The sequence below is a fragment of the Kryptolebias marmoratus genome, linkage group LG12, assembly GCF_001649575.2.
Source record: "Kryptolebias marmoratus isolate JLee-2015 linkage group LG12, ASM164957v2, whole genome shotgun sequence".
NCBI lineage: Eukaryota > Metazoa > Chordata > Actinopteri > Cyprinodontiformes > Rivulidae > Kryptolebias > Kryptolebias marmoratus.
The window spans coordinates 10,077,916-10,103,649 of NC_051441.1; the positions used below are offsets into that span (position 1 = coordinate 10,077,916).

General features: G+C 37.7%; 5 protein-coding genes and 1 long non-coding RNA gene across 8 annotated transcripts in view; 1 reads left to right on the top strand and 5 right to left on the bottom strand.

The window, feature by feature from the left end:
- Positions 1–1,349: 1,349 nt before the first annotated feature.
- Positions 1,350–6,697, bottom strand: LOC108241299 (cytochrome P450 2K1). 3 transcript variants are annotated; one of them, XM_017425332.3, is made up of 10 exons: positions 6,558–6,697; positions 5,264–5,553; positions 4,983–5,145; positions 4,738–4,887; positions 3,720–3,880; positions 3,362–3,541; positions 3,150–3,291; positions 2,878–3,062; positions 2,635–2,776; positions 1,350–2,416 (listed from the first exon to the last, which is right to left on the bottom strand). In XM_017425332.3, exons 2-10 carry the CDS (start codon positions 5,453–5,455, stop codon positions 2,229–2,231), a joined length of 1,503 nt encoding a protein of 500 aa, XP_017280821.1. In that variant the 5' UTR covers positions 5,456–5,553; positions 6,558–6,697; the 3' UTR covers positions 1,350–2,228. The 3 variants fall into 3 exon arrangements, with proteins under 3 accessions (XP_017280821.1, XP_024863633.1, XP_037834549.1); XM_025007865.2 differs by having other exon boundaries at positions 6,572–6,679; XM_037978621.1 differs by lacking the exon at positions 6,558–6,697 and having other exon boundaries at positions 5,264–5,574.
- A 2,188-nt stretch (positions 6,698–8,885) lies between these two features.
- LOC108241293 (cytochrome P450 2K1) lies at positions 8,886–12,275 on the bottom strand. Its single transcript, XM_017425323.3, has 8 exons — positions 11,750–12,275; positions 11,486–11,648; positions 11,258–11,407; positions 10,951–11,111; positions 10,136–10,315; positions 9,905–10,046; positions 9,628–9,812; positions 8,886–9,526 (listed from the first exon to the last, which is right to left on the bottom strand). Exons 1-8 carry the CDS (start codon positions 12,098–12,100, stop codon positions 9,197–9,199), a joined length of 1,662 nt encoding a protein of 553 aa, XP_017280812.3. The 5' UTR covers positions 12,101–12,275; the 3' UTR covers positions 8,886–9,196.
- A 687-nt stretch (positions 12,276–12,962) lies between these two features.
- LOC108241298 (cytochrome P450 2K1) lies at positions 12,963–17,839 on the bottom strand. Its single transcript, XM_017425331.3, has 9 exons — positions 17,524–17,839; positions 16,687–16,849; positions 16,467–16,616; positions 15,997–16,157; positions 15,551–15,730; positions 15,321–15,462; positions 15,042–15,223; positions 14,731–14,872; positions 12,963–13,486 (listed from the first exon to the last, which is right to left on the bottom strand). The coding sequence occupies exons 1-9, from the start codon at positions 17,716–17,718 to the stop codon at positions 13,299–13,301; spliced, it is 1,503 nt and encodes a 500-aa protein (XP_017280820.1). The 5' UTR covers positions 17,719–17,839; the 3' UTR covers positions 12,963–13,298.
- A 1,639-nt stretch (positions 17,840–19,478) lies between these two features.
- LOC108241296 (cytochrome P450 2K1) lies at positions 19,479–22,719 on the bottom strand. Its single transcript, XM_017425325.3, has 9 exons — positions 22,443–22,719; positions 22,206–22,368; positions 21,979–22,128; positions 21,495–21,655; positions 21,030–21,209; positions 20,803–20,944; positions 20,436–20,620; positions 20,201–20,342; positions 19,479–19,833 (listed from the first exon to the last, which is right to left on the bottom strand). The coding sequence occupies exons 1-9, from the start codon at positions 22,635–22,637 to the stop codon at positions 19,646–19,648; spliced, it is 1,506 nt and encodes a 501-aa protein (XP_017280814.1). The 5' UTR covers positions 22,638–22,719; the 3' UTR covers positions 19,479–19,645.
- Positions 22,720–23,102: 383 nt separating this feature from the next.
- LOC112450804 lies at positions 23,103–24,121 on the top strand. Its single transcript, XR_003039512.2, has 3 exons — positions 23,103–23,217; positions 23,378–23,427; positions 24,014–24,121. It is a non-coding gene; the product is annotated as an uncharacterized LOC112450804 (long non-coding RNA).
- Positions 23,827–25,734, bottom strand: part of LOC108241297 (cytochrome P450 2K1) — an 18,460-nt gene continuing 16,552 nt past the window's right edge. Inside the window, exons 6-10 of the mRNA XM_037978620.1 lie at positions 25,341–25,520; positions 25,120–25,261; positions 24,838–25,022; positions 24,623–24,764; positions 23,827–24,433 (exon numbers count right to left, since the gene is read on the bottom strand). Of these exons, the coding sequence (XP_037834548.1) occupies positions 24,246–24,433; positions 24,623–24,764; positions 24,838–25,022; positions 25,120–25,261; positions 25,341–25,520 (837 nt within the window). The 3' untranslated portion in view covers positions 23,827–24,245. The remainder of the gene's footprint in view (positions 24,434–24,622; positions 24,765–24,837; positions 25,023–25,119; positions 25,262–25,340; positions 25,521–25,734) is intronic.

The window sequence follows — 25,734 nt, forward strand, 5'->3', positions numbered from 1 at the left end:
TCACTTGTGATTAATTATTCATTGTAATAAAAATTGTAGCATAAGAAGATAAGGGTTTTGTTTTTACATTTCTTTAGCTAACAGTCCTGACAGAATCTTATTTAGAGTGAGTCACATCTTCTAATGACTTACAGTTTAACCATATTTATGATTTTAAACAAAAGCTGAGTGAAGTGTTTGGCAGCTGCATTCAGTTTAAAATCTAAAACATTTCTCAACTACATGATAAAATGTCAAGTTCAATTTAGAGAAACATTAGATAGCCTATACATTTTCCATTTTCATTTCCTCATAAAAAACACCACTACAACTCACCAGTATTAACTGATTGGATTATATTTGTCTTCGAAGAATAAAAAAAAAAAAAAAAACACTGCGTCCACTCCTGTCGGCTCACATGTGTTGGGAGGAAACTATCCTTAGATTCCCGAGCCACGCATGCGCAGTTGGTGAAGAAAACTCCGCCTACCCAGTTAGTCAGCATGTAACAGGTGCGCATCAAGCAGCGCTACAAAATAATTATTTGTTAAAGCTGTGGTGAGAGAGGGCGTGCTTTTTCTCTCTGTTGACAGCTGTCTTGAATAAATGCAAAATAGCCAACATGCACTGAGGAGTTTCTTTGCATTGTTGATTTACAGCAGTGGTCTCTTATCCTGATCCTCGAGGGCCACTATCCTGCATGTTTTACTTGTTCCTCTGCTCCAACACCCCTGATTTGAATCAGTGTGTCATTAACAGGCTTCTGCAGAACATGAAGAGGTAATTTAACCACTGAATAAATCAGGTGTGTTGGAGCAGGGAAACAAGTAACACTTGCAGGATAGTGGCTCTCCAGGACCAGGATTGGAGACCCCTGAGTTAGAGCATAGTTTCTCTCATGCTGAAAGGCCTTTTGTGCATGGAAACATCAAGGGGTCCCAACAACATGGTGGTGTCCTAAAATGGAGACAACTCAGTGGTTCCCAAAAGTGGAGTCAGGACCCCACCATGGGTCATGAAACACTAAGTGGGTGTCCAGATAATGTCCACATATCAATTTACATTTAAAGAAAAAGATTCCTTATGCCATATTTTCACAATAGTTACAAAGGATAAAAACAGTAGACAAAGTAATGAAAATGTTATAGTTAGGATTGTGTTGTCATACTGCCCTTGTTTCATAGAGTTATTAACACAATTTGAATCTTTAAAATTTGCTTAATAGATTATTCAACTTATGCTTCTGTTATTTTGTGCCAAAAATCCCTGGTATGACTGATCATTATGGTACAAAAACAAGGTTGCTGTTGTATGTGTGGTTAGAGGTAACGGCTGTATTATCTGAACAAAAATCACAGACAAGACAACTGTTTTATCATGCAAAAAGTTTATTTAAATTTGAATTTTATGTTCTAAAATAGAAAATTGATTACATTAAAATTCAATACATGTTACAAGATAGTTTGTACTAAGCTAACAGTTCACTCCCAGACAGTTGTTGAAATCTAAATTCTCTCAAAAGCCTTAACGTCACTAAACTTTTGCTCTCACATAAACAACAAAACAAGCTCTCCCTTTTTAAAGATGTTCAGCTCATAGCTTTGAAGGTAGCCTGCTACATGTTTCACATGATCCACATGATCCAGTCCAGCTTCTGAAATTCTAGGTGGTGGGTGGAGGTGAAACAAAAAACAAAAACAAAAAAAATCAGAAGAAAAGGAGAAACCTATAAGTGCTACAAAACGCTGTTAATCTACAATAAATCTAGAAAGAAAAGCAAATTAGAATTTAAAAAAGGGACCAATCTACCCTCTTTAGAGACAATAAAAATATTTGATTATGTTTAACAATGGAGGTCTCCAATCCAACTACTGAAGTAAAAAATACCATTTGGCTCTGATCTTCATACCAAAATAATTAGCAGAGTTCCTAAATTAAACACAAAGACTGTCTCTAAAGTTATTCTGTGTAAGCAATTGAACAATAATCAAATTCACCAGTAATTTGTTGATATCAGGTCAGGTTCAGACAGGACTGATTGTCCATATTATTTTAAAATGCAAAACCCTTTCACACATAGATATTTTAATATACATATTTCCATTGGCTAAATGCACCGTTAAAATTTACAGTATAGATTGTAAGCAATAACCCTAATCTACATGCCTAAATGTGCCAGGGGTGTGGGCCAAAGAGCACTTCCCTCTCACAGTGGCATACAAACACAGATGAAGACTTTGGCGCCTTCTTCACTTGCGTCTGACAGCACACAGCTTCTGAGGCCGAGGACAGAGGCTGAAGCCCACAGCTGGTGTTAAATCCACCTCATCCTCTGAGACTCCAGGTGGGGGAGTGAAATGGAAGTGCTGAAGAAGAGAGGTGAAGAACAGAAAAACCTCCATTTTGGCCAGACTCTCTCCAAGGCACGCTCTGCGACCTGCAGGAAGATGTAAAGTGTTAAATAGAATCATCTGTATGGGATATTACTAACACTACTGAACAGCAACCAGAGTTTGAAGACTGAAAATCCTTAAAGTAATTTTCTTTTATGTCATCCCTCTTTTTTCACTGTTAAGGCTAAAACAGTAAGATATACCACAGTTAAAAGACACTTTTGAAACCATGTATATAAAATATAACAATTCTGCAAAGTACCTGCAGAAAAAGGCATGAGCGCATCTCTTTTGATGAAATTACCCTCCTTATCCAGGAAATGAGAAGGATTGAAACTGTGAGGGCTCTCCCATTCACTCTCATCATACAGGACAGAAGTAAGAAGAGGAAAAACCGTTGTTCCCTGTAGGTAAAAGGAAAAAAGAAATGCAGTCCTCAAAACAACTTAATATCTTCAGCTATGAAAGAACAAATAAACCTCCAAGTTCAATATGAGCAGCTAACCTGTTTGATGAAGTAGCCCTGAAATGTGACATCTGTACTTGTTGCGTGAGGAAGGGCCAAGGGGAAGATGTTTGCAAGTCTCTGTATCTCATGGATAACTGCATCAGTGTACGGCAAGTTCTTCCTGTCCTCTGTTCGAATCTGCCGGCTTCCAACCACCCTGCTCAGCTCCTCCTGAACACGATCTGGATGCACAAGACGATTAAAACTAACAAGTGGATTGGTACATTATGTAAAAAATTAAACAGACAAACTTAGAGGAATTTTTGCACCTTGAACATGAGGGTTCTTGGCCATGTGAAGGAGACCCCACTTCACTGTATTTGCTGTGGTATCATTTCCAGCTTCAAGCAAATTTGTCACGCAGTACAGCAGGTTTTCATCATGGTAGTACAAGTTCTTCATTTCAGAATCCTAATAAAAGCCAAATAAAATATTAATGAACTTTAAGAACCAGGGACTGGACTGAAGTTTGAATACTTACCTCCAGTTGTTTTTTATGGATCAGAAATGCTTCGACGTAACATCTGCACACCTCAGGGTCCAGAGATTCCTTCAGGTCTGCTATTAACTTCATTGCATCCGTCTCGTTTCCTTTCACATTCTTGATCAAATCCCTCCAGTTTTTAAGGAGAGGGGCCAGCCATGGAAAAGCGTTGTAAATCTAAAAGAAATTCAGCGTGAAATAAAGTTGACATAATCACAGAAAAAATACGAACTAAGAACCTTCAAAACAAATATTTGGAAAATATTCAATGAACTGCAGCAATGTTCTTTTATATATATCCACCCAGAGTTCTTACAAAATAAATTTACTTTTATTCTTGAAGTAATTATCATACCCAGACAGAAGCTGATCCTGTCAGACGGATGATCTCATTTTCTCTTCGCACCATAGCTTGGAAGATCGCGTCCTTGTAATCAAATCTTCTCCCAAATATCAGAGCGGATATAACATTTGAGGCAGCATAATTAAAGGGCTTGGTGTTTTCGAAGGCTTTACCTGTCAGAAAAACAGTAATAAACAGCCGGGCCTAAATGTGCGACAGACTGCAGCATAGTCAAACTGACTCAGAGCCAACCAATTTAGGATCAGTTTGATCATCAGCTCCAACTCAGAGTGCTGGATCTTGAGGGCCAGATCCAACAGCTGTGAGCCAACACCACTGCTGTACGTCTCCGTTCTGCACCAAAAAGCTATTGTATCCAAGCCTGGAGAGGTGCAACACCCTTCTGATGTGGGACCAGCGGTGTGCCTCCAATTCTAACTATCTACTTAATCTGATGTTTTTAAAAATCATTCCAGTACTAAAATATGAGCTTTTTATTAGGACACTTAAGTTTCAACCACTCTGATTGGGTGCTTAACATGTTTTTTGGTTTGCTTTGTTTTGTTTTTTATCAGTGAGAGAAAAATTTTTAGAAGATTTTAAGTTTCAGTTTGTTAACTTGCAGAAAATTTGATGTTTTAACAAAAAATGGAGTCAGTTTGCGTAGGCATCAGACACAGCAAGTTGAACTTCCACTTTTCAGCTGTCAGTAAAATGTTGTTAGCCTATTAAACTCTGTATATAGTTGGGTATGTACATCTCAGCTCAAGTAAGTTTGTTTATTATGTAAAAAATAATCATATCCTATTTAATTTATCACATCAGTGCTGCAGTCTTTATCAAAAATATCCAACTAGTTCTACTACCTCTGTTTTTTATTGCACAACATTGAGTCACTGCAGCCTATTGACTGAGGTTGTTTTGTGCAGCAAACTGGTTAAACTTTCACCTCCGGCTGTAAGGTTGCAGTGACCCAGTTAAATAAAAGCCTATAGGGCTTTGAGTTCATGTTTGCTTAAGAGATTATTACCTTCAAATTGCTCAAGTTCTTCAATTAGGTAGTGACACTCCTCAATAATTATCTCTTCACTCATCTTTTTGCCCATTCCAAAATCTCTCAGAGCTGTCAGAGCAAAACGTCTCATTTCTTTCCACGAGTCTCCGTTGGAAAAAATGATACCTAAGAATGGAGATTGCAATAACTTTTTTTTTTTTTTTACAGGACAAAAAATTATTAATAATTCAAGACATTTTTGTTTTGTTTTGTTTTTCTACCATGACTCTTGGTCAAATCATAAAATGCTGGAGTGATATCTCGGTTTCCAAATTCAACTGCCTGGTTCACAAGAGCTTGTTTGACTGCTTTATAACCGGCCAGAACCACAACCTTCTTCGGCCCAAAGTAGACTTGGAACACTGGTCCATATTTTTTGGAGAGCTGGAAATAAAATGCAGCTAAAAAGTTCAGGCTCATACACAAATATAGTTTACAGAAACACAATCTGCCCTCTGTAATACACACACATTTTTAAAAAGATAAACAATAGGTGACTCACTTCAAAGAGACTTTTGTCAAGCCACTTCAGATCCACCTGGAACAGGTTACCGAACAGAGGAAGAGGTCTGGGTCCTGGAGGTTCTGGTCTTTCATTGGAGCTGAAGCTGGAGTAAAGAAGATGGAGGAGCAGCAGAGCAACCAAGACCCCAAACAGAGAGACTGAAATGGGGGACAGAAGATCTTCAAACATGATCAGATCGTTTCTCAAGAAGTCTTCTCTTGGGGAAACACGCTCGAACAGTCCAATTCTTCTCACGGTGCTTCAGTTTAAAAAAAACAAACAAAAACCTTAAATAGAGAAAGAAAACTGTCAAACCATGCCCATCTGGTCTGATCACATTTCTGCAAAGATGAGCAAAAACAAAAACAAAAAATCAACAGGAGAGGAGAAATATGTATTTAACTGGGTTTCTCTGTCATTAAAAAAAGTAAAGTAAAACATAAAACAATAAATGAATTACTACATTAAGTTTTTCCCCTTTTCATCGTAAGGGAATGAGCCATGATCAATTTCTGTGTCTACCTGTGCTATAATTATTTTAAATAACACTCTTTTGAGTATAACAATGTTGCATAAAGCCAACAACCAGTCAGTTCAACATTTAGGAATTTTGTCTTTATAATCACAGTTTTCACGTTATGGGGCAGATTTATCGTCTCCCCCTGTCGGTGGTGATCGGGACTGCAGGCAGCACCAAGTCTAATGTATATTATTTCATTAACTTTTATCTAACCAGGCAAATCCAACTGAAATCACAAATCTATTTTTCAATGGAGGCCTGGACTTGAATACAGACTGCGGGAGGAAACCCAGTCAAACTCCATAAAGAAAGACCCCAGGTTTGAACCCAGGACCTTCTTGCTGTGATGTAACAGTGCTGCAGCATGACGGCTGTATAAAGTCTGCATAAAGTTTCTTTGATTTAATCATTAAACAGGGTCGTTTTCACGAGACACAACCTGAAACCGAGGGAGGCGGAGAAAAGGCGACAACTGTGCACCAAAACAGGCAACGAAATAAAAATCATGCAACAAATTCTGTTTTTTACCACAGAAAATATAACTCAAACTGTAAAATTTGTGTGGTTAGTGATTCAAACAAAAACGAAAGTCTGCCCCACTAATATTTCTGCTCAGGAGTTTAAAGTTTCTCCAAGCAGAAAATGAGTGAAATGTTCAGCAGCTGCAGTCGATTGCAATTGATTGCAACACTTTATATTTCTACAGAGCTTTCGTTGAACTTGAAAAGTGTTAAATAACAAACATGCATGCATAAAATCTCTGCAGCTCACCAGTCTTCACCTACAGCAGCGTTTCCCCTGGAGGAGGACTGCAGACTGCGGCCGCTCCTGGTCCGCCCGATGACTCTGTGATGGAAAAAAAACAAAAAAACTGAAGCTTCCAAGCCTCAAAGATGCACCCCCACCTGTGACATCTACTGTGTGGTTTGCGTGTGTTTTTACCAATCATGCGGGTTTTATTGTTAACGTAATTATAGGACAGGGAGGTTTCTAAATTTTAATTTTCAAACAGCCCTTATGATATGAGAGGTCACAAAATATGATTAAAATTATAAAACTCATAAAGCTTGAACTGAAAGGGTGTTTTTGCTTTGCTGTAACTTTGTTATATCCCAAATGGACATTTAAAAAATATAACAGGTATTATTTTACAGTTCAAAATAACTTAAAAACCTTTTTTTTTTTCCAGCCTGACAGACTTCTGCCTTAAACTATTTCATTCAAAGGGATTATAATTGAAACATTTAAGCTCACCTGGTCATTCACACCCTGAAAAAATGCCTGTAAATTAAGACTTTCTCTGCCAAACAGTGGCTCATTTTCTTAGAATGAAAGGTTTTCTGCTTGAATGCCTTTCACTGTTTATCACTTCTAATGGAGCAGAAATAAGAAACTTAAAACAAAGAAAGGCCAGACTTAGCTTTTTGTTTGTTTGTTTTTACAGAAACAAAGATTTTCATAAAAATGACACTGAAATCAGAAAGATCATTTATACAAAGATTTAACTTATTGTTTAGAAATGTATCTGTCTCTAAATACATACTCTAAATACTCTGAATTCATGACGTCTTTGTTAAAAAACAACAACATTTCTTAACCTTGTTTGATCAAACAAAAGTCAAGTCAAATTTGAATTAAACATTACCCCCCAAAATGTGGTTAATGTTTTATTTAAATGTTGAATATAAAACTTGACTTTGATTTTTTTATTATATAAGATTTTTTTTGGTTGATTATTACAAAGATTTCAAAGTTCAGTTTGTGTTGCTTTTACATAACAGAGTATAAATATGCAGATCAAGTTTTGATATCGATATTTAGAGACAGATATATTTCTAAACAATAATTTTGCTGTTTGTACAAATGATCGACCTTCCGTTTTCAGTGTCATTTATGTGAAAATGTTTGTTTCTGTAAAAACAAACAAACAAAAAGCTAAATCTGGCCTCGCTTTGTTTTTAGTTTCTTATCTCTGCTCCATCAGAAGTGATAAACAGTAAAAGATTCACTGAGTGCTGCCAAAGGGGATAAAAGTGGGTGTTTCATTTGCAAACAGAAATCTTCTCATTGTGAGGGAATGGGCTCATTTTTTTAGCAAAGAAAATCTTAATTTATGACCATTTACAGGCCATTTTTGCAGGGTTTGAATGCGTTGAAAATTGTAAAATATAATCCCTCTGAATGAAATAAAGTTTAAAGCAGGAGTCTGTCAGTCTGGCAAAAAAATGGCAATTTTTAGTTATTTTGTAAAAGAATACCTGTGCTAAAAAATGTTTTTAAATATCCTCCTTTTTAATATATCAAGTATAAGACAAAATCACCTTCAGCATCAAGCTTTGGGAGTTTTATGACTATAATCCCATTTTGACTCCTGAACACTCACATCATGAAAGTTGTTGTTTATTAATTGTCTATTATTTTTTATAATGTCATAAACGTTTGTTCTTATTGTTTCATGTCGCCTTTCTCCTTTAGCTTCATGCAACTGTAATGTTAAAGTTTGACCAGCAGATGGCGCCATGCCAAACTGCATCAAATGTTTTAAATCACAGAACCACGTCAACACAAATGCTTCATATTGATTCAGTGGTTCAGAAAGCTTCTGTTTTTCCATTATCTCCTCTGTATCTTAACCTGAAAGCACAACACCGTGATCCGCACGAGAAGTGAGGTGGAAACTCCGCCCACTAAATGATGCGGACCCACAAAACGCCCAAAAGATTGTGAAAAACAGTCCCGAGACGACGAGTCACCTGAGCGCACGGTCAATCACACGTCCCTCTGATTATGACATTTATGTCACGTGCGCCTCATCGTGTTTCCTAAAGGGCAAAAATAAATGCATAAACATATATAATAGCTGGACCTCGTGCCTTCCAAATATAGACTACATATTAGAAGGCTTTAATAAATGTAATTATAGTCAACCTGCACTTAATTGATTTTCTCGTGACTGCTGGAACCAAGTCTTCCTAATGGAGATGTGTCTTTTGAGCTGATAGCAGAAATCTCATGTGTTTTTAACAACATGGCAGCATCTTATGTCCGGAAATAGGAAGCTACAGGTTGTAATTATGTTAGATCACAAGTCTTATATAGTTGTGGGTCATGTGATTTATTTAAACGAGAAACTCAAACAAGACAATAAAGTTTGTGTTATATGCAGACACACTGGTGAGTTTACAGTGCATGTGATGTTATTGGAAGCAAGATATTAGTCATTATATATGATCAATATAGGAAAATGAAGTACACTTAGGGATAATTCCATGAACAACACAACCACTTTGATTTTACCTTTATAAATGATAATAAAAATCATAATGATAATAATGTCGTATGTCCCAACATCACAACACCTTTGTCATGACACAAATCAAGCCAGAATTAAGACGTTCCAGCTCTGCTCTTTAGAGGCGACAGACAGCACACAGTTTCTGAGGTTTTGGAGCGAGGGTCAGGCCCACAACTGGTTTTAGATCCAGTTCATCTTCTGAAACTTCAGGTGGGGGAGTGAACTGGAAATGCTGAAGGAGAGAGGCGAAGAAGAGGAAGAGCTCCATCTTGGCCAGACTTTCTCCAAGGCACGCCCTGCGCCCTGCTGAGAAAGGCATGAAGGCATCTCTCCTGATGAATTTACCCTCATCATCCAGGAAATGAGAAGGGTTGAAACTGTGAGGGCTCTCCCATTCACTCTCATCATACAGGACAGAGGTGAGAAGAGGGAACACTGTAGTTCCCTGCAGATTAAAAAAGAAAGTAGGCGTCAAACAAACAAAATAAATTATAATTTTAGACATGAAGAAAGATATTTGCGATACCTCTTGTAAACAATACTGACCTCTTTAATTAAGTGGCCCTGTAAGGTGATGTCTTTACTTGTTGCATGAGGAAGGGCCATGGGGACAATGTTTGCAAGTCTCTGTATCTCATGGATAACTGCATCAGTGTACGGTAAGTTCTTCCTGTCCTCTATTCGAACCTGACGGCTTCCAACCACCCTGCTCAGCTCCTCCTGAACACGATCTGGATACACATTAAACATTTTCTTACCAATGATTATTGGTGAATTAACAACATATTAATTTGAAAACTGCCAGCTGAGAATGGAACTTCACCTTGAATCTGAGGAAACCTGACCATGTAAAGGAGACTCCACTTCAGGGTTGTTGCTGTGGTGTCAGTTCCAGCTGCAAACAAGTTGATCACACTATACAGCAGGTTTTCATCTCTGTAGTGAGAGCTCTTCATTTCTAAATCCTGATAGACCTCAAAGAAAAAGAAAAAAGAAAACTTACCCATTAGCATTTACATCCAGGGAATGAACTCATTGACATTTGAATTCTCACCTCCAGCTGATTTTTACGGATCAGAAATGCATCTATGAAGCACCTACACGTCTCAGGGTCCAGAGTTTGCTTCAGATCTGCTATTATCTTCCTAATGTCTGCCTTATTGTTCTCCATGTTCTTCATCAAATCAGTCCAGTTTTTAAGGAAAGGGCCCATCCAAGGAATCATGTTGTAAATCTAGAAAAAGCAATATATATATATATATATATATATATATATATATATAAACTCAATTAAAACTAAATTGATAGAAGTATAGAAGTTGTTCAGTTTGAGCAGGAAATTTCATTTGGTTATTCTGTTTTAATACATACGTAAATGGTATATCTTTTTTTGTCTAACAAGGTACTAATAACTGCTAAAAAAAAGGTCATTATAAAGAAATATGTTTTGATTTTAAGAAACAAGTAAGACTGAGCAAATCAGGAAACAGACGTTTTTCATAATTTTTCTGCATTTATGCAAATATTTAATCTAATCAATTTTTTAAAGTTTTAAAAGCAGATAAAACTGGTTAAATAAAAGTAACAAAAACACCAAACGTTTAATTGAAAAGAAGAATTAAATGTACATATCATGCTTGACAAAGATATAAACGTTTGCTCTGTCTTTGTTATAACCAAACTAAATGTTTTCTTTAGTCTTTTGAATGCAGAGATGAATCAAAGCTTAATGAATTTCTGTAAATTTACTGATTTGGGAATTTTAAAAAAGATATTCCAAATAATGTCTGAACTCGCAGTCAAAAACTCACAGTCTTTAAGATGCACAGTAGAAAGTTTTCTTGTAGTCGTAAAGTAAATCTAGCATACCACAAGAGATGCTGTTCCCATCAGATGAATTGTCTCATTGTCTCTTTCCACCATAGTTTGGAAGACCGGGTCTTTGTATTCAAACCTCTTTCCAAACATCAGAGCTGATATCACATTTGAAGTAGCGTAGTTGATGGCCTGAGTGTTGTCGAAGGCTTCACCTGGGACAAAATTTAGTCAGCACAATCATTTAAAGGAATGGTTTATTTTTGGGTGAGGATTGTATATTCTCTACAAATGTCACAAAGGCCCTCTCATAATAACTGTAACAGTGTAAATAAACCTGTGCACTGTTTAAAAGAGTTACCTTCAAATTGTTCAAATTCTTTAATCAGGTAGCCACATTCCTCAATAATTATCTCTTCACTCATCTTTCTGCCCATTCCAAAATCTCTCAGTGCTGACAGAGCAAAACGCCTCATTTCTTTCCACGAGTCTCCGTTTGAAAATAGAATACCTAAAAACATAAAGAAATTAACTGGTTTTAACAACAACAACAAAGTAGTTTACACATGTTTAAAGCATTTTTATTTACCATATTCCTGGTTCAAATCATAGAAAAGTGGGCATATATCTCTGTCTCCAAACTCATCAGCCTGGTTCACCAGAGCCTCTTTGACAGTCCTGTAACCGGCCAGAACCACCACCTTCTTTGGTCCAAAGTAGACTTGGAACACTGGTCCATACTTTTTAGAAAGCTGAAAACATGATGCAACTAAAGATAAGACTCACATTTTACAAAAATATGTTTGTCTGTAATTTGGAGAACAAATTCAATGACAACCAGTAAATTACTCACATTAAAAAGACTTTGGTCGAGTCTCTTCAGGTCCACCTGGAACAGGTTCCCAAACACAGGAAGAGGTCTGGGTCCTGGAGGTTCTGGTCTGTTTTGGGAACTGAAGGTGGAGTGAAGAAGGTGGAGGAGCAGCAGAGCAACAAAGACCCCAAACAGAGAGACTGAAGTGGGGGACTGAAAAATATCCTCCAACATGTTTCCTGTGTGCCTCTTCTGAGTCCTCTGAGATACAAAGCTTTGACTGCGCAGCTGCTCTAAAGCTACATTCCTGTCTGTTACGGCCCGGTGGCCTTCGGTGTATGTTTTCTTTTTTCCCTCCTCCTCCTTGTGCAGGCTCTGTTGTGGGACCATTGGATGCAACCCTTCCTGTCTCTCCTTCCTGGTCGCCGCCTACAGACGTCGTGATTGGCTGGCCAATTGACTGCTCCACCTATCCCTGAGGAGGCTTGCCATATTTAAACCCTCACTTCCTTTCCCCAGGGCGGCTGTTCCTTTGTTTGAACAGTGCGCCTTGTTGCTGACTGTGTGCCTCTGATTTCAGCTTTGTCGCTTTGTTAGACTAGATAGTTTAACGTGTTGTGACTTTGTGTTTTAGAAGTATCTTGGGTTTGCTTGTTGTCTGGTACTTCTGTGCTTTGTTTGGTTTTCAGCCCTTACTTAGACTTTGTTAGTGAGGGACATTTTTCTTTCATGTGCTACCCACTTGTTTGAAGTTTATGTTTATTGTAACTTTACTTTTCACCCAATTCTTTAAGCTCAGCAAGAATAAACTCTTTTCCTTTTCACCACCTAAAAGAGTCTGGGAGTCTTAAATGTCACGTCTTTACTCCTATGGCCGAGCTGGGACGTAACACTGTCCTTTCACAACAGACAACCCAAATCCTGTCAAATGACAAATTCACTGAGATTTTGCAAAAACAGGAAGTTGCCACATTTAGAACTTCCTGTTTTGGCAAGAATGCAAAAGTAAAATGAAAAAAATTAAGACTGTGGGATTCAGTTTTCTTCCTGTTTGCCTTAGTGTTCTGTGTTTTGGTCAGTTTACTTCCCGTTTCATTTTGGTACATTTCAGTTGGTTTTGCTGTCTGACAAATGTTAGTTTGCTAATTGTTAATGCTACATTATGACAGCTTTCTACTGAAATTATTGGCAAACTATTTGGAAAAGTACCTTTTTGATTTGCAAGTTTATTTACAAAGAAAATAACAATCTCTGATTGTTGTGGTCATTTTTAATAGCAAAAACGCATTATATGAAAGGTACAAATTGATTTGCATGTTACTGAGTTAGAGAAGTATTCAGTCCCCAAGCAAAACATGACCTAGTTCTGGGAAAGGAAAGTTCTTCATCAAGGAGCTATTGTTTTTCAGTCTACAGGCTTTTTTGATGAAGTGGAATTTCCTCAGAGTATGGAACTGTCAAACTTTTTTTTACATAATAAAACTGTATTTTATTTAAAAGATCATCACTCATACATAAAGTCACAGTATTGTTAGTACATAAAATAACATCACCACCCTTTTCAATCAAGGAGGTCCAGCTCTTATCCTCATTGGCGCTGGACAGCACACAGCTGCTGAGGTTTAGGACCGAGGGTAAAACCTTCAACTGGCTTCAGGTCCAGTTCATCTTCTGAAACTCCAGGTGGCAGAGTGAAACGAAAGTGCTGAAGAAGGGAAGCAAAGAACAGGAAGAGCTCCATTCTGGCCAGACTCTCTCCAAGACACGCCCTCGGGCCTGCAAAGATGGTGCAAAGTCATCCTATAGATTCTGTATTGGAGTTTTTAATTAGCTCGCCTGATTGATTTGGTAATATGTGTTTGAAAGCAGGGAGTTCTCAGAGCACAAAACCTGAGTTTACATTCAGGTCTGTGGTCTTAGCTGTGTTCTTTCCATATATAAGGCTACTAGAGCCAACAAATCTTTATCTTATGAAATCTTAAATAAAGCTTTTCTTGTTTATTGTCCCTACTCATCTGAGGAGCTTTGTCAAATTAAAACCAGAAGTACAAAATTTCAAGTAAACCGCTATGAGTTGCTCCATTTATGCAAACTGAACTCACGTGCAAATGATTTCCTCTCCACCCCCTCATGAGGGTTGTTTGGTTTTTGTTGGCCTGGTCCACATGAGAATTTTGGTTACATGCATAAAAATCCAAAATGGGGTGAAACTAACGGGGGATTAGAATTAATACTCCACTGTAATCCTGAGTTCCATTTGTAATCTGAACTCAAAAATTCTGACTTGAACTGTAACGTCCCTCAAGTTTAGAATTCCAAGTCAGAAAGTCTGAGATTCCTGATCAGCCATAACCTCAAATCCAACTTGCGCATGAAAAGATAATTGCAGAAATAAATGTTTTATTTTTGTATCTCAGTAATCCAGTCACTTGCAAAGTACTGTTCAACCACTAACGTTGAACATGTTGCTGCAGCATTTGAACATACAGAATCACAGAATGCGGAGACATCCGTTGTTGATGAGTTGTAATGCTAGTGGTAGTTAGCCTGGCCTCTGAGCACAACAATTAACACATCCTGTTGGTTTTCCAACTTCAAAATGGAACATGGTAAAGTCAGATGTTATTTAATTTCCAGATCAAAGCTTCAGTGTCCTAGGTAAACAGCACAGCTTTAAGTTCTGGAGAGTTGAAACTTGAGACATCCTCCTTTGTTTAGAGTCGGTATTTTTTATTTAACTTTAATTTAAGGTTTAGTCATCCATTAAGAAAGATGGAAGGCCAAACACTGAAGTTTATAGAACACAAACCCACTAAGATCAGCACCTTCTATTTGACTCTCACCACATCCACTGGATCACAAATTTTCTGCATTCAGAATCCTACACTGTCAAACTGAACATGTCTTCACAAATACGAAAAAGGAAGCATAAGGAACCCAAACACATCAAAAAAGCTCTGAACCACAAATCTGAAAACTCAATCTTATTTGTAAAAACTTTAAGCCTTATCATTTAGTACCTGTAGAAAAGGGCATGAAGGCATCTCTCCTGATGAATTTACCCTCATCATCCAGGAAATGAGAAGGGTTGAAACTGTGAGGGCTCTCCCATTCACTCTCATCAGACAGGACAGAAAGAAGAAGAAGAAGAACTGTTGTCCCCTGATGGTGGAAAGAAAGTAGGTTCAAAAAATCTATTTTTTTTTGTTCCAGACTTGAAAAAAGGCATTATTTCTATATTATTATTTCTTTTGTGGCAATAAAGATGATTCCATTCAGTCATTCAAACACTCAATTCTTGTTGAACTGGACTTTTATGTGAGCTGCTGACCTCTTTAAGGAAGTAGCCCTGTAAGGTGACATCTTTGGTTGTTGTGTGAGGAAGCACAGGGGCGACATTTGCAACTCTCTGTATCTCATGGATAACTGCATCAGTGTACGGCAAGTTCTTCCTGTCCTCTATTCGAACCTGACGGCTTCCAACCACCCTGCTCAGCTCCTCCTGAACACGGTCTGGATGAACAATTAAATTTGATATAGCAAAATGTATTTATGCATTAACAATAATTTAGTGTGAAAACTGTAAATTTAGACTGATGCAGTTTTGCACCTTGAATATGAGGAAACTTGACCAAGTAAAGGAGACCCCACTTCAGAGTTGTTGCTGTTGTTTCTGTTCCAGCTCCAAACAGATTCATCACACTGTACAGCAGGTTGTTATCATGGTAGTGTGAGTTCCTGTTCTCAGAATCCTTGCATATAACAAAAAAAGAGAAAGAATTAACTTACTGATCAACATTTTAAGCGTGGAAATGGAGACATTAGATTTTGACTGCTCACCTCCAGCTGTTTCTTATGAATCAGAAATGCATCAACAAAGCATCGGCACACCTCAGGGTCCAGAGTTTTCTTCAGATCCACTATTATCTTTTTTATATCTGCCAGTGAGTTTCCAATGTTTTTCTTGAAATCTCTCCAGTTTTTTAACAAAGGGCCGATCCAAGGAATTACGTTGTAAATCTTAGAAATAAAATAATATAAAATAAAATTTCAAGTTATGGGCAACCCAGTCAAATAAACAAGAAATGTCTTAGTTATCTAAATCATCACCTTCATCTCTAAATGTCTTACCTACTGTATGCAGAACTAAATCAAAATATTAATGAATCTCTGTAGATTTAGAAAACTTGTAATGATTTTCCATGTATTTTAAGAACAGCAGTCAAAACCCAGCTAAATTTAAAGTAATGCATTTTGCTTGTAATCATTAAATGCTGCTACTGTACCTGGATGGAGGCTGAGCTCATTAGACGAATATTCTCATAATTTCTTTCCATCATAATGTTTAGGAATGGGTCTTTGTAATCAAATCTCTTTCCAAACACCAGAGCCGATATCACATTTGAAGTAGCATAGCTGATGACCTGAGTGTTGCTGAAGGCTTTACCTGTGGCAAGGTTGGAAACAAAAGTGTTATTTTTAACATTTCGAGAGAACAGAACTGTAAAATTATCCATTTCTGTGTCATAATGACCCCGTTACAATAAGTGTAACTGTTTTAATGTGTGAATAATTCTCTGCAGTGCTTGGAGTTACCTTCAGATTGTTCAAATTCTTTGATCAGTTAAATTCCTCAATGATTATTTCTTCGCTTATGTGAATTCAGCTCTTTTTCCCCATAAAACCAAAACAACAACACAAAAAAAATTTGTTTGTGCGTGTGTGAAAATCACCTGACATGATTAAAAATATTTACCTTCAAATTGTTCAAATTCTTTAATCAGGTAGCCACATTCCTCAATAATTATCTCTTCACTCATCTTTCTGCCCATTCCAAAATCTTTCAGAGTTGTCAGAGCAAAACGCCTCATTTCTTTCCACGAGTCTCCGTTGGCAAGTATTATACCTGAAAACAGAACGCGTCAGCGTGTTATAAGAATGAAAATAAAATCACTTTAAAAATATTTTCTTATTACCGTGTCCCTGGTTGATATCATGGAAAAGTGGAGTGATTTCTATGTTTCTAAACGCTTCCGCCTGGTTCACTAGAGCCTCTTTGACGGTCCTGTAACCAGCCAGAACCACCACCTTCTTTGGTCCAAGGCGGACTTGGAACACAGATCCATATTTTTTGGAAAGCTAAAAAAAACAACATTGAGATAAATTTTACAAAAAAAAAAAATTAGGCCAGTATGAGATTGACAGTATAACAGTGAGTAAAAATACCAGGGTATCACAATATTAACAGAAAAATTTGAAGACAAAAAATGTACCAAAATCACCATCAGTTATTTCATGTACTCTTGACACTGATTAGTTGAATAGACCCAGTTTATTCAACTTAGAGAAAGGAAAAGTGGACCCCTGGACTCAGTCCCTCTGATCCAAGCCCCCAGGCCTGAGTCCCTGGACTTCAGTCCCTGGATCCGAGCCCCCAGACCCAAGCCCACGGACCTGTCCCCAGATCTGGGCCCCCAAACCTGAGTCCCTGGATCCAACCCCCCGGATCTGACCACCCGGATCTGAGTCCCCGGATCCGAGCCCCTGGGTCTGAGCCCCCGGACCTGAGGGGTTTATATTCGCACCTGGAGGGTGACTGTGGGTTGTGCGCTTCTTGTTGACAAACATCCGTAAGTGCGCTTGAAAGTTCTAGTAAATTATAACACATACACCGGGCATTAAAGAAAATCTCTATTGCATGTATTTAAACGGCTAGAAAGGTATAACAGGAAGAAAAAAAACTATTGGTTTTGTGCTCCGTGACTTTTTAAAACCGTGGAATACAAGCACATGACAAACACTAATTTACTCACAATAAAAAGACTGTGGTGGATTGTCTTCAAATCCACCTGGAACAGGTTACCAAGCACAGGAAGAGGTCTGGGTCCTGGAGGTTCTGGTCTGTTTTGGGAACTGAAGCTGGAGTAAAGGAGGTGGAGGAGCAGCAGAGCAACAAAGACCCCAAACAGAGAGACTGTAGTGGGGGACTGAAAAATATCCTCCAACATGTTTCTATGATCGTCTGTGAGCTTCTCCTGAGTCCTCTTCTGTCTGCAGCTGTCCTAAAGCCACATTGCAGTCGCTTTACAGATAATCTAGAGCTTCTGTCAAGTGGCAAATTCAATGAAAATGAGCAAAAACAGGAAGTTCTGTCACATCCAGAACTTCCTGTTTGATGTAGTTTTCAATCTGGACAAGTCTTTCATTACCTGTTCTAATTCAATCCAAAGTAATTTGGGAAAAGTGCATCTGTTATTGTCTGAGGGGTTCAGTTGGATGTTGTGTGTTTGCCTCATCGTTCTGTGAATTGGTCAGTTCACTTCCTGTTTTATTGTGTAGAGCCCTTATCTACTTTTGCACATTTCAGCGGGCTTTGCTCTCTGACAAAGCGCTTGCTGATTGTTTACGTGTGTTGATTATAAAGACACCGTGTTTTCTCTGTCCCCTGTCAGGTCTTTGTGTTCTGTAAATGTCTTTCAGTCACTGTTGTGATCATATATACTGCACCACTTTGTGAGGAAAAAAAAATTAAGCTGTTATTGAACTGCTGTCTCCAGCTTTTTATTCTGTTTTTAGGTCTCTTAACTAACTATTATATAAGTACAGCATCTTATTAAAATTACTGGGGGGTTTTACATAAAACATGCATAAACAAAGATAAGTTCAATATAAAACATGTCAATTATGAGAGCAATACCACAGGAAAAAAAAGACCACTCTAAAATATTAAAATAAAGTTTGGCTCTTAGGAAATCAAATATAAAGGATTTAGTGTTTGAAAACTCTTTGCACGTTATTGTATCTTAGCCGCTTCTGTTTGTGTGATGAAGAATTCTTTCTGAAAGTTTGAACATTTCTTTGGAGCAGGGCTGTCTGTCTCTTTTTAACCAACCAATCAAATCCTCCCTTTTGGCTAAGTTAAATATACATGCATGATCCACACAGCTGTGTTTTAATATTCAGACTGAGCTTTGTTTTACAGTACATTCATTAACAAATGTTTTGCTGCAATGTTCTGGGACAGCTATTGATTTTACCTGTCACGTTGTCCTTGCACATCAATTGTAAGAAAACTTTTTGCTGATTGAAGGCAGCTGCCCTTTGATACAACAGATAAAGGAGATAAGTGACACAATTGTGTTTTCTTTGGAAACACATTTTTGCAGTCTGCACTTTGAGCTTCAATCTGCTGAGGTTTCACATCTAGACAAGTTGTAGATTTGATTTTTAACTCCCAAGTTATTTGGTGTTTAGGTTTCTTATCTACAACCTTTTTTCTTGAAGAGTGTTTTAAAACTTTCTAGCCCAAGACAGCAGCAAGCCCAAGAGTCACAGAATGGGGCAGTCACACAATTTGATCTTTTGTAAAAATTTATTTTTAAAATTAAACTTTAACAATACATTACTTGACTGCACAGATGCAGTAACAGCAACATTCACTGAGGTAACTAAACGAGGAGCATTAGGTGAAATAAGTGATGCAGTGACATACAATTGAATAAGTCTGAAAGGCAGAAAATGGAGACATTAGATGAGTGTATCACAGATACAAACAACATGGTAGAGTTTGATGCCTTGGAAAAAGGAGAAGTAGTCAACATGGTGGTAAACCAAAAAGAAGAACACACAGTAAAAAGGCTGTTGCCCTGTATGTAGTTATAGTTGTATAATTTGACATGATTCCACAGTCAAGTATTTAATGCAGGCAGCTTCCCCCCCCCCACAAGAGATTTCATAAAATAATAAAAACTACTTAAATTTTAATGCATAGGAGGTAGAGAAGGTTTAGTGAGGAATATTCTTATGCTGTCAACAAGCCTGTAATTTGAAGTGAACTGCAGTTAGTTGTAATAATTATTCCAACTATTTCCAATTTTACAACATGACCACACATTTGTTATAGAAACAAAAGACTATCCAGTTGGTCTCTGTTCCTCAGAGGCGATGGACAGCACACAGCCGCTGAGGTTTAGGAGTGAGGGTCAGACCTACAACTGGCTTCAGGTCCACTTCATCTTCTGAAACTCCAGGTGGGGGAGTGAAATGAAAATGTTGGAGGAGGGAGGCAAAGAACAGGAAGAGCTCCATTTTGGCCAGACTCTCTCCAAGACACGCCCTGCGGCCTGCAAAGATGGGGGGAGGGGTACATTTAATCCTCAATTAATTCAGTTTTCATGTTGAAAGTTCGTTTTTCTGTCTTTTTACAAAACAGTAATGTGTCATGTTTGAAATATGTGCTAGCTTTGATGGTGTTTTTGTGGATTTCTTTTACGAAAATAGCTATTGGGATAGCACTGACTCCAAAAGGATCATGAGGTTTACTGTATTGTGTTGATTGCTTGAGATGGTGGGGCCCTGTACATTGCAACTTTACTGAGTATCTAAGCAATTTTATTTTCACTAAGGAAACTAAAAGATCTAAAAATATAATACAATGAAAAAAGATATTGTGTGAACCAGCATTAAAACTGTCAGGTTTCTGAAACATACCTGCTGAGAAAGGCATGAAGGCGTCTCTCCTGATGAATTTACCCTCGTCATTCAGGAAATGAGGAGGGTTGAAACTGTGAGGGCTCTCCCATTCACTCTCATCATACAGGACAGAGGTGAGAAGAGGAAACACTGTAGTTCCCTGCAGGTTAAAACAAGCAGACCACATGAAGACAAAATTTGTGTCAGACAGGGAACAAAAATCTGTCCAGCTGAATAAATCCAATTCTCTGACCTCTTTTACAACGTAGCCCTGAAAGGTGAGATCGTTGCTTGTTGTGTGAGGAAGGGCCATGGGGGCAATGTTTGCAAATCTCTGTATCTCATGGATAACTGCATCAGTGTACGGCAAGTTCTTCCTGTCCTCTATTCTAACCTGACGGCTTCCAACCACCCTGCTCAGCTCCTCCTGAACGCAACCTGGAAACACAGTAAAATAAACAGTTTTAGCTCTTGATGAACTTGCAACCTGTCAAGGGTGTTCTCCACGTGAGATAGGGACTAACTCCCCACAACCTGGAAAGGAGAAAGCAAGTAAAGAAAATGGATTGACGGTTTCTTATCCAATATGTGAAAACCTAAAACTGAATGAATTTTCTCACGTTGAATATGAGGAAACTTGGCCATGTAAAGAAGACCCCATTTTAATGTAGTTGCTGTGGTATCAGTTCCAGCTGCAAACAAATCATCTACAGTGTACAGCAGGTTTTCATCGTGGTAGTGAGAGTTTTTGACTTCATCATCCTGGTGTAACATCAAGAGAGAGAAAAAAAAAAGTAAATTATTAAATTTTTACAGCTTGGGAATTGACTTGTTGAGGTCGACTTACTTTCAAATGTTTCTTACGAATCAGAAATGCATCCACAAAGCATCTGCAGATCTCAGGGTCCAGAGTTTCTTTCAGGTCTGCGATTAACTTCTTCAGGTCAGCTAAACTGTCTTCATTGTTCTTCATCAAATTCCTCCAGTTTTTAAAGAAAGGACCCAGCCAAGGAAATAAATCGTACATCTAGAAAAAGCCCCAGTACAAAGTTTTTTTTATTTGTTTGTTTTGTTTTTGCTAAAAGTTGTGAAATTATATTGTAAACTCTAAGAGATCTTCAGTCCAAGGTGGACAAATTATTTCACATGCACGCACATATACATGCATAAATAAATTTATTGAGTGTCTGCGCGCACACATTTGGTTTGATCTACAGACACCCACCAGAATAATAGTTAGTAAAAATGATTTATACATTTGTTGTATTTCAAACAACTTCAATGCAAAACACAAATTTTAATTCTGCAATACCATGATAGAAGCGGTTCCCATCAGATGAATTGTCTCATTGTCTCTTTCCACCATATTTTGGAAGACCGGGTCTTTGTATTCAAACCTCTTTCCAAACATTAGAGCTGATATCACGTTTGAAGCAGCATAATTGATGGCCTGAGTGTTGTTGAAGGCTTCACCTGTGGCAGAATTGAAAAACAAACAAACAAGAAAAAAATAGAATAAATTCTTCAAAAGACTGGAAACACTTTTGGGTTGTAAAATATTGTGGTAAATTTATAACAAATCATGCTATTTTACACCCTTGTTTCTAAAGAAGGGACATATTTTGTTCTGAATCAGTACACAAAGTCTAAATCTTATTTTAGAATCAAAACAATCAGTTTTTTTTTTTTTAAAAAAAAGGACAACGTAAATTCAGCTCTTTGTCCTCATAAAACCAAAAAAAATAAAAATAACCTGTTTGTGTGAAAAATCACCTCAAATGATTAAAAAGAGTTACCTCCATATTGTTCCATTTCTTTAATCAGGTAGCCACATTCTTCAATAATTATCTCTTCACTCATCTTTCTGCCCATTCCAAAATCTCTCAGTGTTGACAGAGCAAAACGCCTCATTTCTTTCCACGAGTCTCCGTTGGAAAACAGAATCCCTGGAAACAGAATAAGTTGGTTTGTTTCAACAAGGACAACATATTATATCGGTTAATTTGTGTAAACATGTTTTTACCATGTCCCTGGGTTAAATCATTGAGAATTGGAGTTATTTCTCTGTTTCCAAACTCATCAGCCTGGTTCAGCAGAGCTTCTTTGACGGTCCTGTAACCGGCCAGAACCACCACCTTCTTTGGTCCAAAGTAGACTTGGAAAACTGGTCCATATGTTTTAGAAAGCTGAAAACATGATGCAACTAAAAGGTGAGACTTGTGATGTACAACGGGCAGAAATAAAACAGGTACTTACTCACATTAAAAAGACTTTGGTCGAGTCTCTTCAGATCCACCTGGAACAGGTTCCCAAAAACAGGAAGAGGTCTGGGTCCTGGAGGTTCTGGTCTTTTTTGGGAACTGAAGGTGGAGTGAAGAAGGTGGAGGAGCAGCAGAGCAACAAAGACCCCAAACAGAGAGACTGAAGTGGGGGACTGAAAAATATCCTCCAACATGTTTCTATGATCACCTGGGAGCTTCTCTGGATTCCTCTGAGACACAAACCTTTAGACTGTGCAGCTGTCCTAAAGTTACCGCCCAATCTTCTCACAGCTGACAATTTAAGTCTTCAGTGAAATGAAAAAAAATTCACACAACTAGAACTTCCTGTCTGGTCCGGAATGACATGTATATGTATTCTGTGAAATACACATTGGTCCTACATGAATGATTTTTTATTAAATTTAAAGTAGTATTTATAAAGAAGAAGAAGAATGAAAAGGTGCTCCTGTCACAGTCTGTGGTGTTTAGTTGGAGTCTTTTGTTGATTTTGCCTTCTCATTTGGAGTTTGGTTCAGTTCACTTCCTGTTTTATTTTATAGAGATGTGCTTTTGCACATTTCTGTTGCTTTTCCTTTCTCACTGGTTTTAGTTTGCTGATTGTTCACACCAGAGTTCTTGAATTACTCTCTGATTATACCTATTCCCACTGGTTCTTGGTTTTCTTTGTACTTGTTAAGTCCATTATGTTGTGTTTGTCTTACATGCTGCATCTTAGATTTTGCTCTTACTTTTTGTTGAGTTTTCCATTTTCAGGTAATTAGAAAACTCTTTTTTTCACAAAAAATGCTTAGTACTCTACCACAACGAACTTTATTTACAACAACATAAATTTTATGTTGAATGTAGATGCATACAGCTGAAATAATAACAGTACAATCAAGAAAACTCCCACAGTACTTCATTCTCTTCTTAGGAGTTCCCATTCCTTTTCAGCACAAGACAGCTCTACTAAACATATCTCAGGTAGGAATAAACACTGCACACAGTTTTAAAAAACATTCAAACAATGACCTTTGGTGCGTGAAAGAGCACGACTTTATTCAGAACAAAGCCTTGTGATTGCAGTATTACTAAAGTTTCAGGGATAAATATAAAATCAGGCATCTGTTTGAGGGAATTTATCAGCGACAGTGTTTAATAAAAACAAAACCATTAGACATAAAATGAATTTGAAGCTGAGTTTATGAAGAATCCATATGACTTTCTCTGTACGTCTGTAGTCAATGTAAAATTGGGAAAAATCCAAATAATTTATGGACAATCAGTAAGAGTTGAAGTGTATGCAGCTCATCAACATATTTGGCGAGCCCTTATCATTATCCCCAACATTTGCAAGAAAGACAAGATCAAGAGCAGGTGGATTAGAGTTTATTTGATCTCAGATGAAGCAGCAAGCAATACAAAAATATGTCAAAAGTTCCACATCCCTGCCTAAAAAAACATTGTAGCATAATTGTTAAAGCACAAGTTTCAAAGAGCACACTCTCCTCATCTGTTTGTACTTTTTCAATTCTTCCATTGCTAACTTTCTTTTTTATATCTTTTCTAGAGAAAAAAGCAACAGTGGCACAGAGATAGATGAATCAGAACCACGAAATACAAAAATTAGTGAATTATGTTTGATGTATAGAAATTTATACTGATAAACCAAGTGTCCTAGTCTTCTCTCATTGTTGGAAATTAAATTAAATTGTTTATTGATGAATAAAGACCTAATATTCAACATTACTACACTTTACTGACATGAACAAAATAATTTTAGGTAAGTTGGGCTCTCTTGCTCAGCGGCGCCGGACAGCACACAGCTGCTGAGGTTTAGGAGCGAGGGTCATTCCTACAACTGGCTTCAGGTCCAGTTCATCTTCTGGAACTCCAGGTGGGGGAGTGAAATGAAAACGTTGGAGGAGGGAGGTGAAGAACAGGAAGAGCTCCATTTTGGCCAGACTCTCTCCAAGACACGCCCTGCGGCCTGTGAAGGAAATGTTAAATGTTAGGTTGTTAACTCTGCTGAATGAGCTGGTGTCTCCTGTGTGGAGGCTTTGCTGCTTATCTTAAACCTCACACTGTGAATAAAAGTCACAAAATCTTAAAAACACTATGTTTTTTATACAGTTGTCAAACATTTGTCACGTTTTAGGAATAAAATTCAGCAATGTACCTGCAGAAAAGGGCATGAAGGCATCTCTCCTGATGAATTTACCCTCATCATCCAGGAAATGAGAAGGGTTGAAACTGTGAGGGCTCTCCCATTCATTCTCATCATACAGGACAGAGGTGAGGAGAGGAAACACTGTTGTGTCCTGTTGGAAGAGAAAAAAACTTAAGCAAAAAACAAAATCTTTTTTTCTGTGTTGATCAATCATACTCTCTGACCTTTTTAATGAAGTAGCCTTGAAAGGTGACATTTCTAGTGGTTTTATGAGGAATAGCAAGGGGGCCGATGTTTGCAAATCTCTGTGTCTCATGGATAACTGCATCAGTGTACGGCAAGTTCTTCCTGTCCTCTGTTTGAATCTGACGGCTTCCAACCACCCTGCTCAGCTCCTCCTGAACTCGATCTGCTTGGACATTAAAATTACAATCAACAATTTGTGATTATATTAACTTTCATATCTGAAAACTTTAAAACTGAAGCTTGAGGAGGAATTTTCTCACCTTGAATATGAGGAAACTTGGCCATGTAAAGAAGACCCCATTTTAATGTAGTTGCTGTGGTATCAGTTCCAGCTGCAAACAAATTCATCACACTGTACAGCAGGTTTTCATCGTGGTAGTGTGAGCTCTTTTCATCGAAATCCTAGTATAACACAAAGAACAAAAGGGAATTATTATTCAACATTTGAGACGCCTGGGAATGGACTCTTAGGTTTGCTTACTTTCAGATGCTTCTTTTGAATCAGAAATGCATCCACAAAGCATCTGCAGATTTCAGGGTCCAGAGTTTCTTTCAGGTCTGAGATTAACTTCCTCAGGTGTGCCTTATTAGCTTCAATGTTCTTCATCATATCCCTCCAGTTTTTAAGGAAAGGGCCGAGCCAAGGACATAAATTGTAAATCTAAAACAAAAAAGCCATAACGCAAAATTTTAGTTCAAAGTTATGCAATTATAATACCCATGAGATATTAAATCTAAGCTGGATAATTTTATCAACAGTTTGCTCATATCTTCCTTTTTGTTGTTGTAAAAATGACCAAAGAGTTATATTTCATTTAAAAGACTGGTAAGTAAAAAGAAATTTAGCTTTTTTTTTGGGGGGGGGGGGGGGGGGG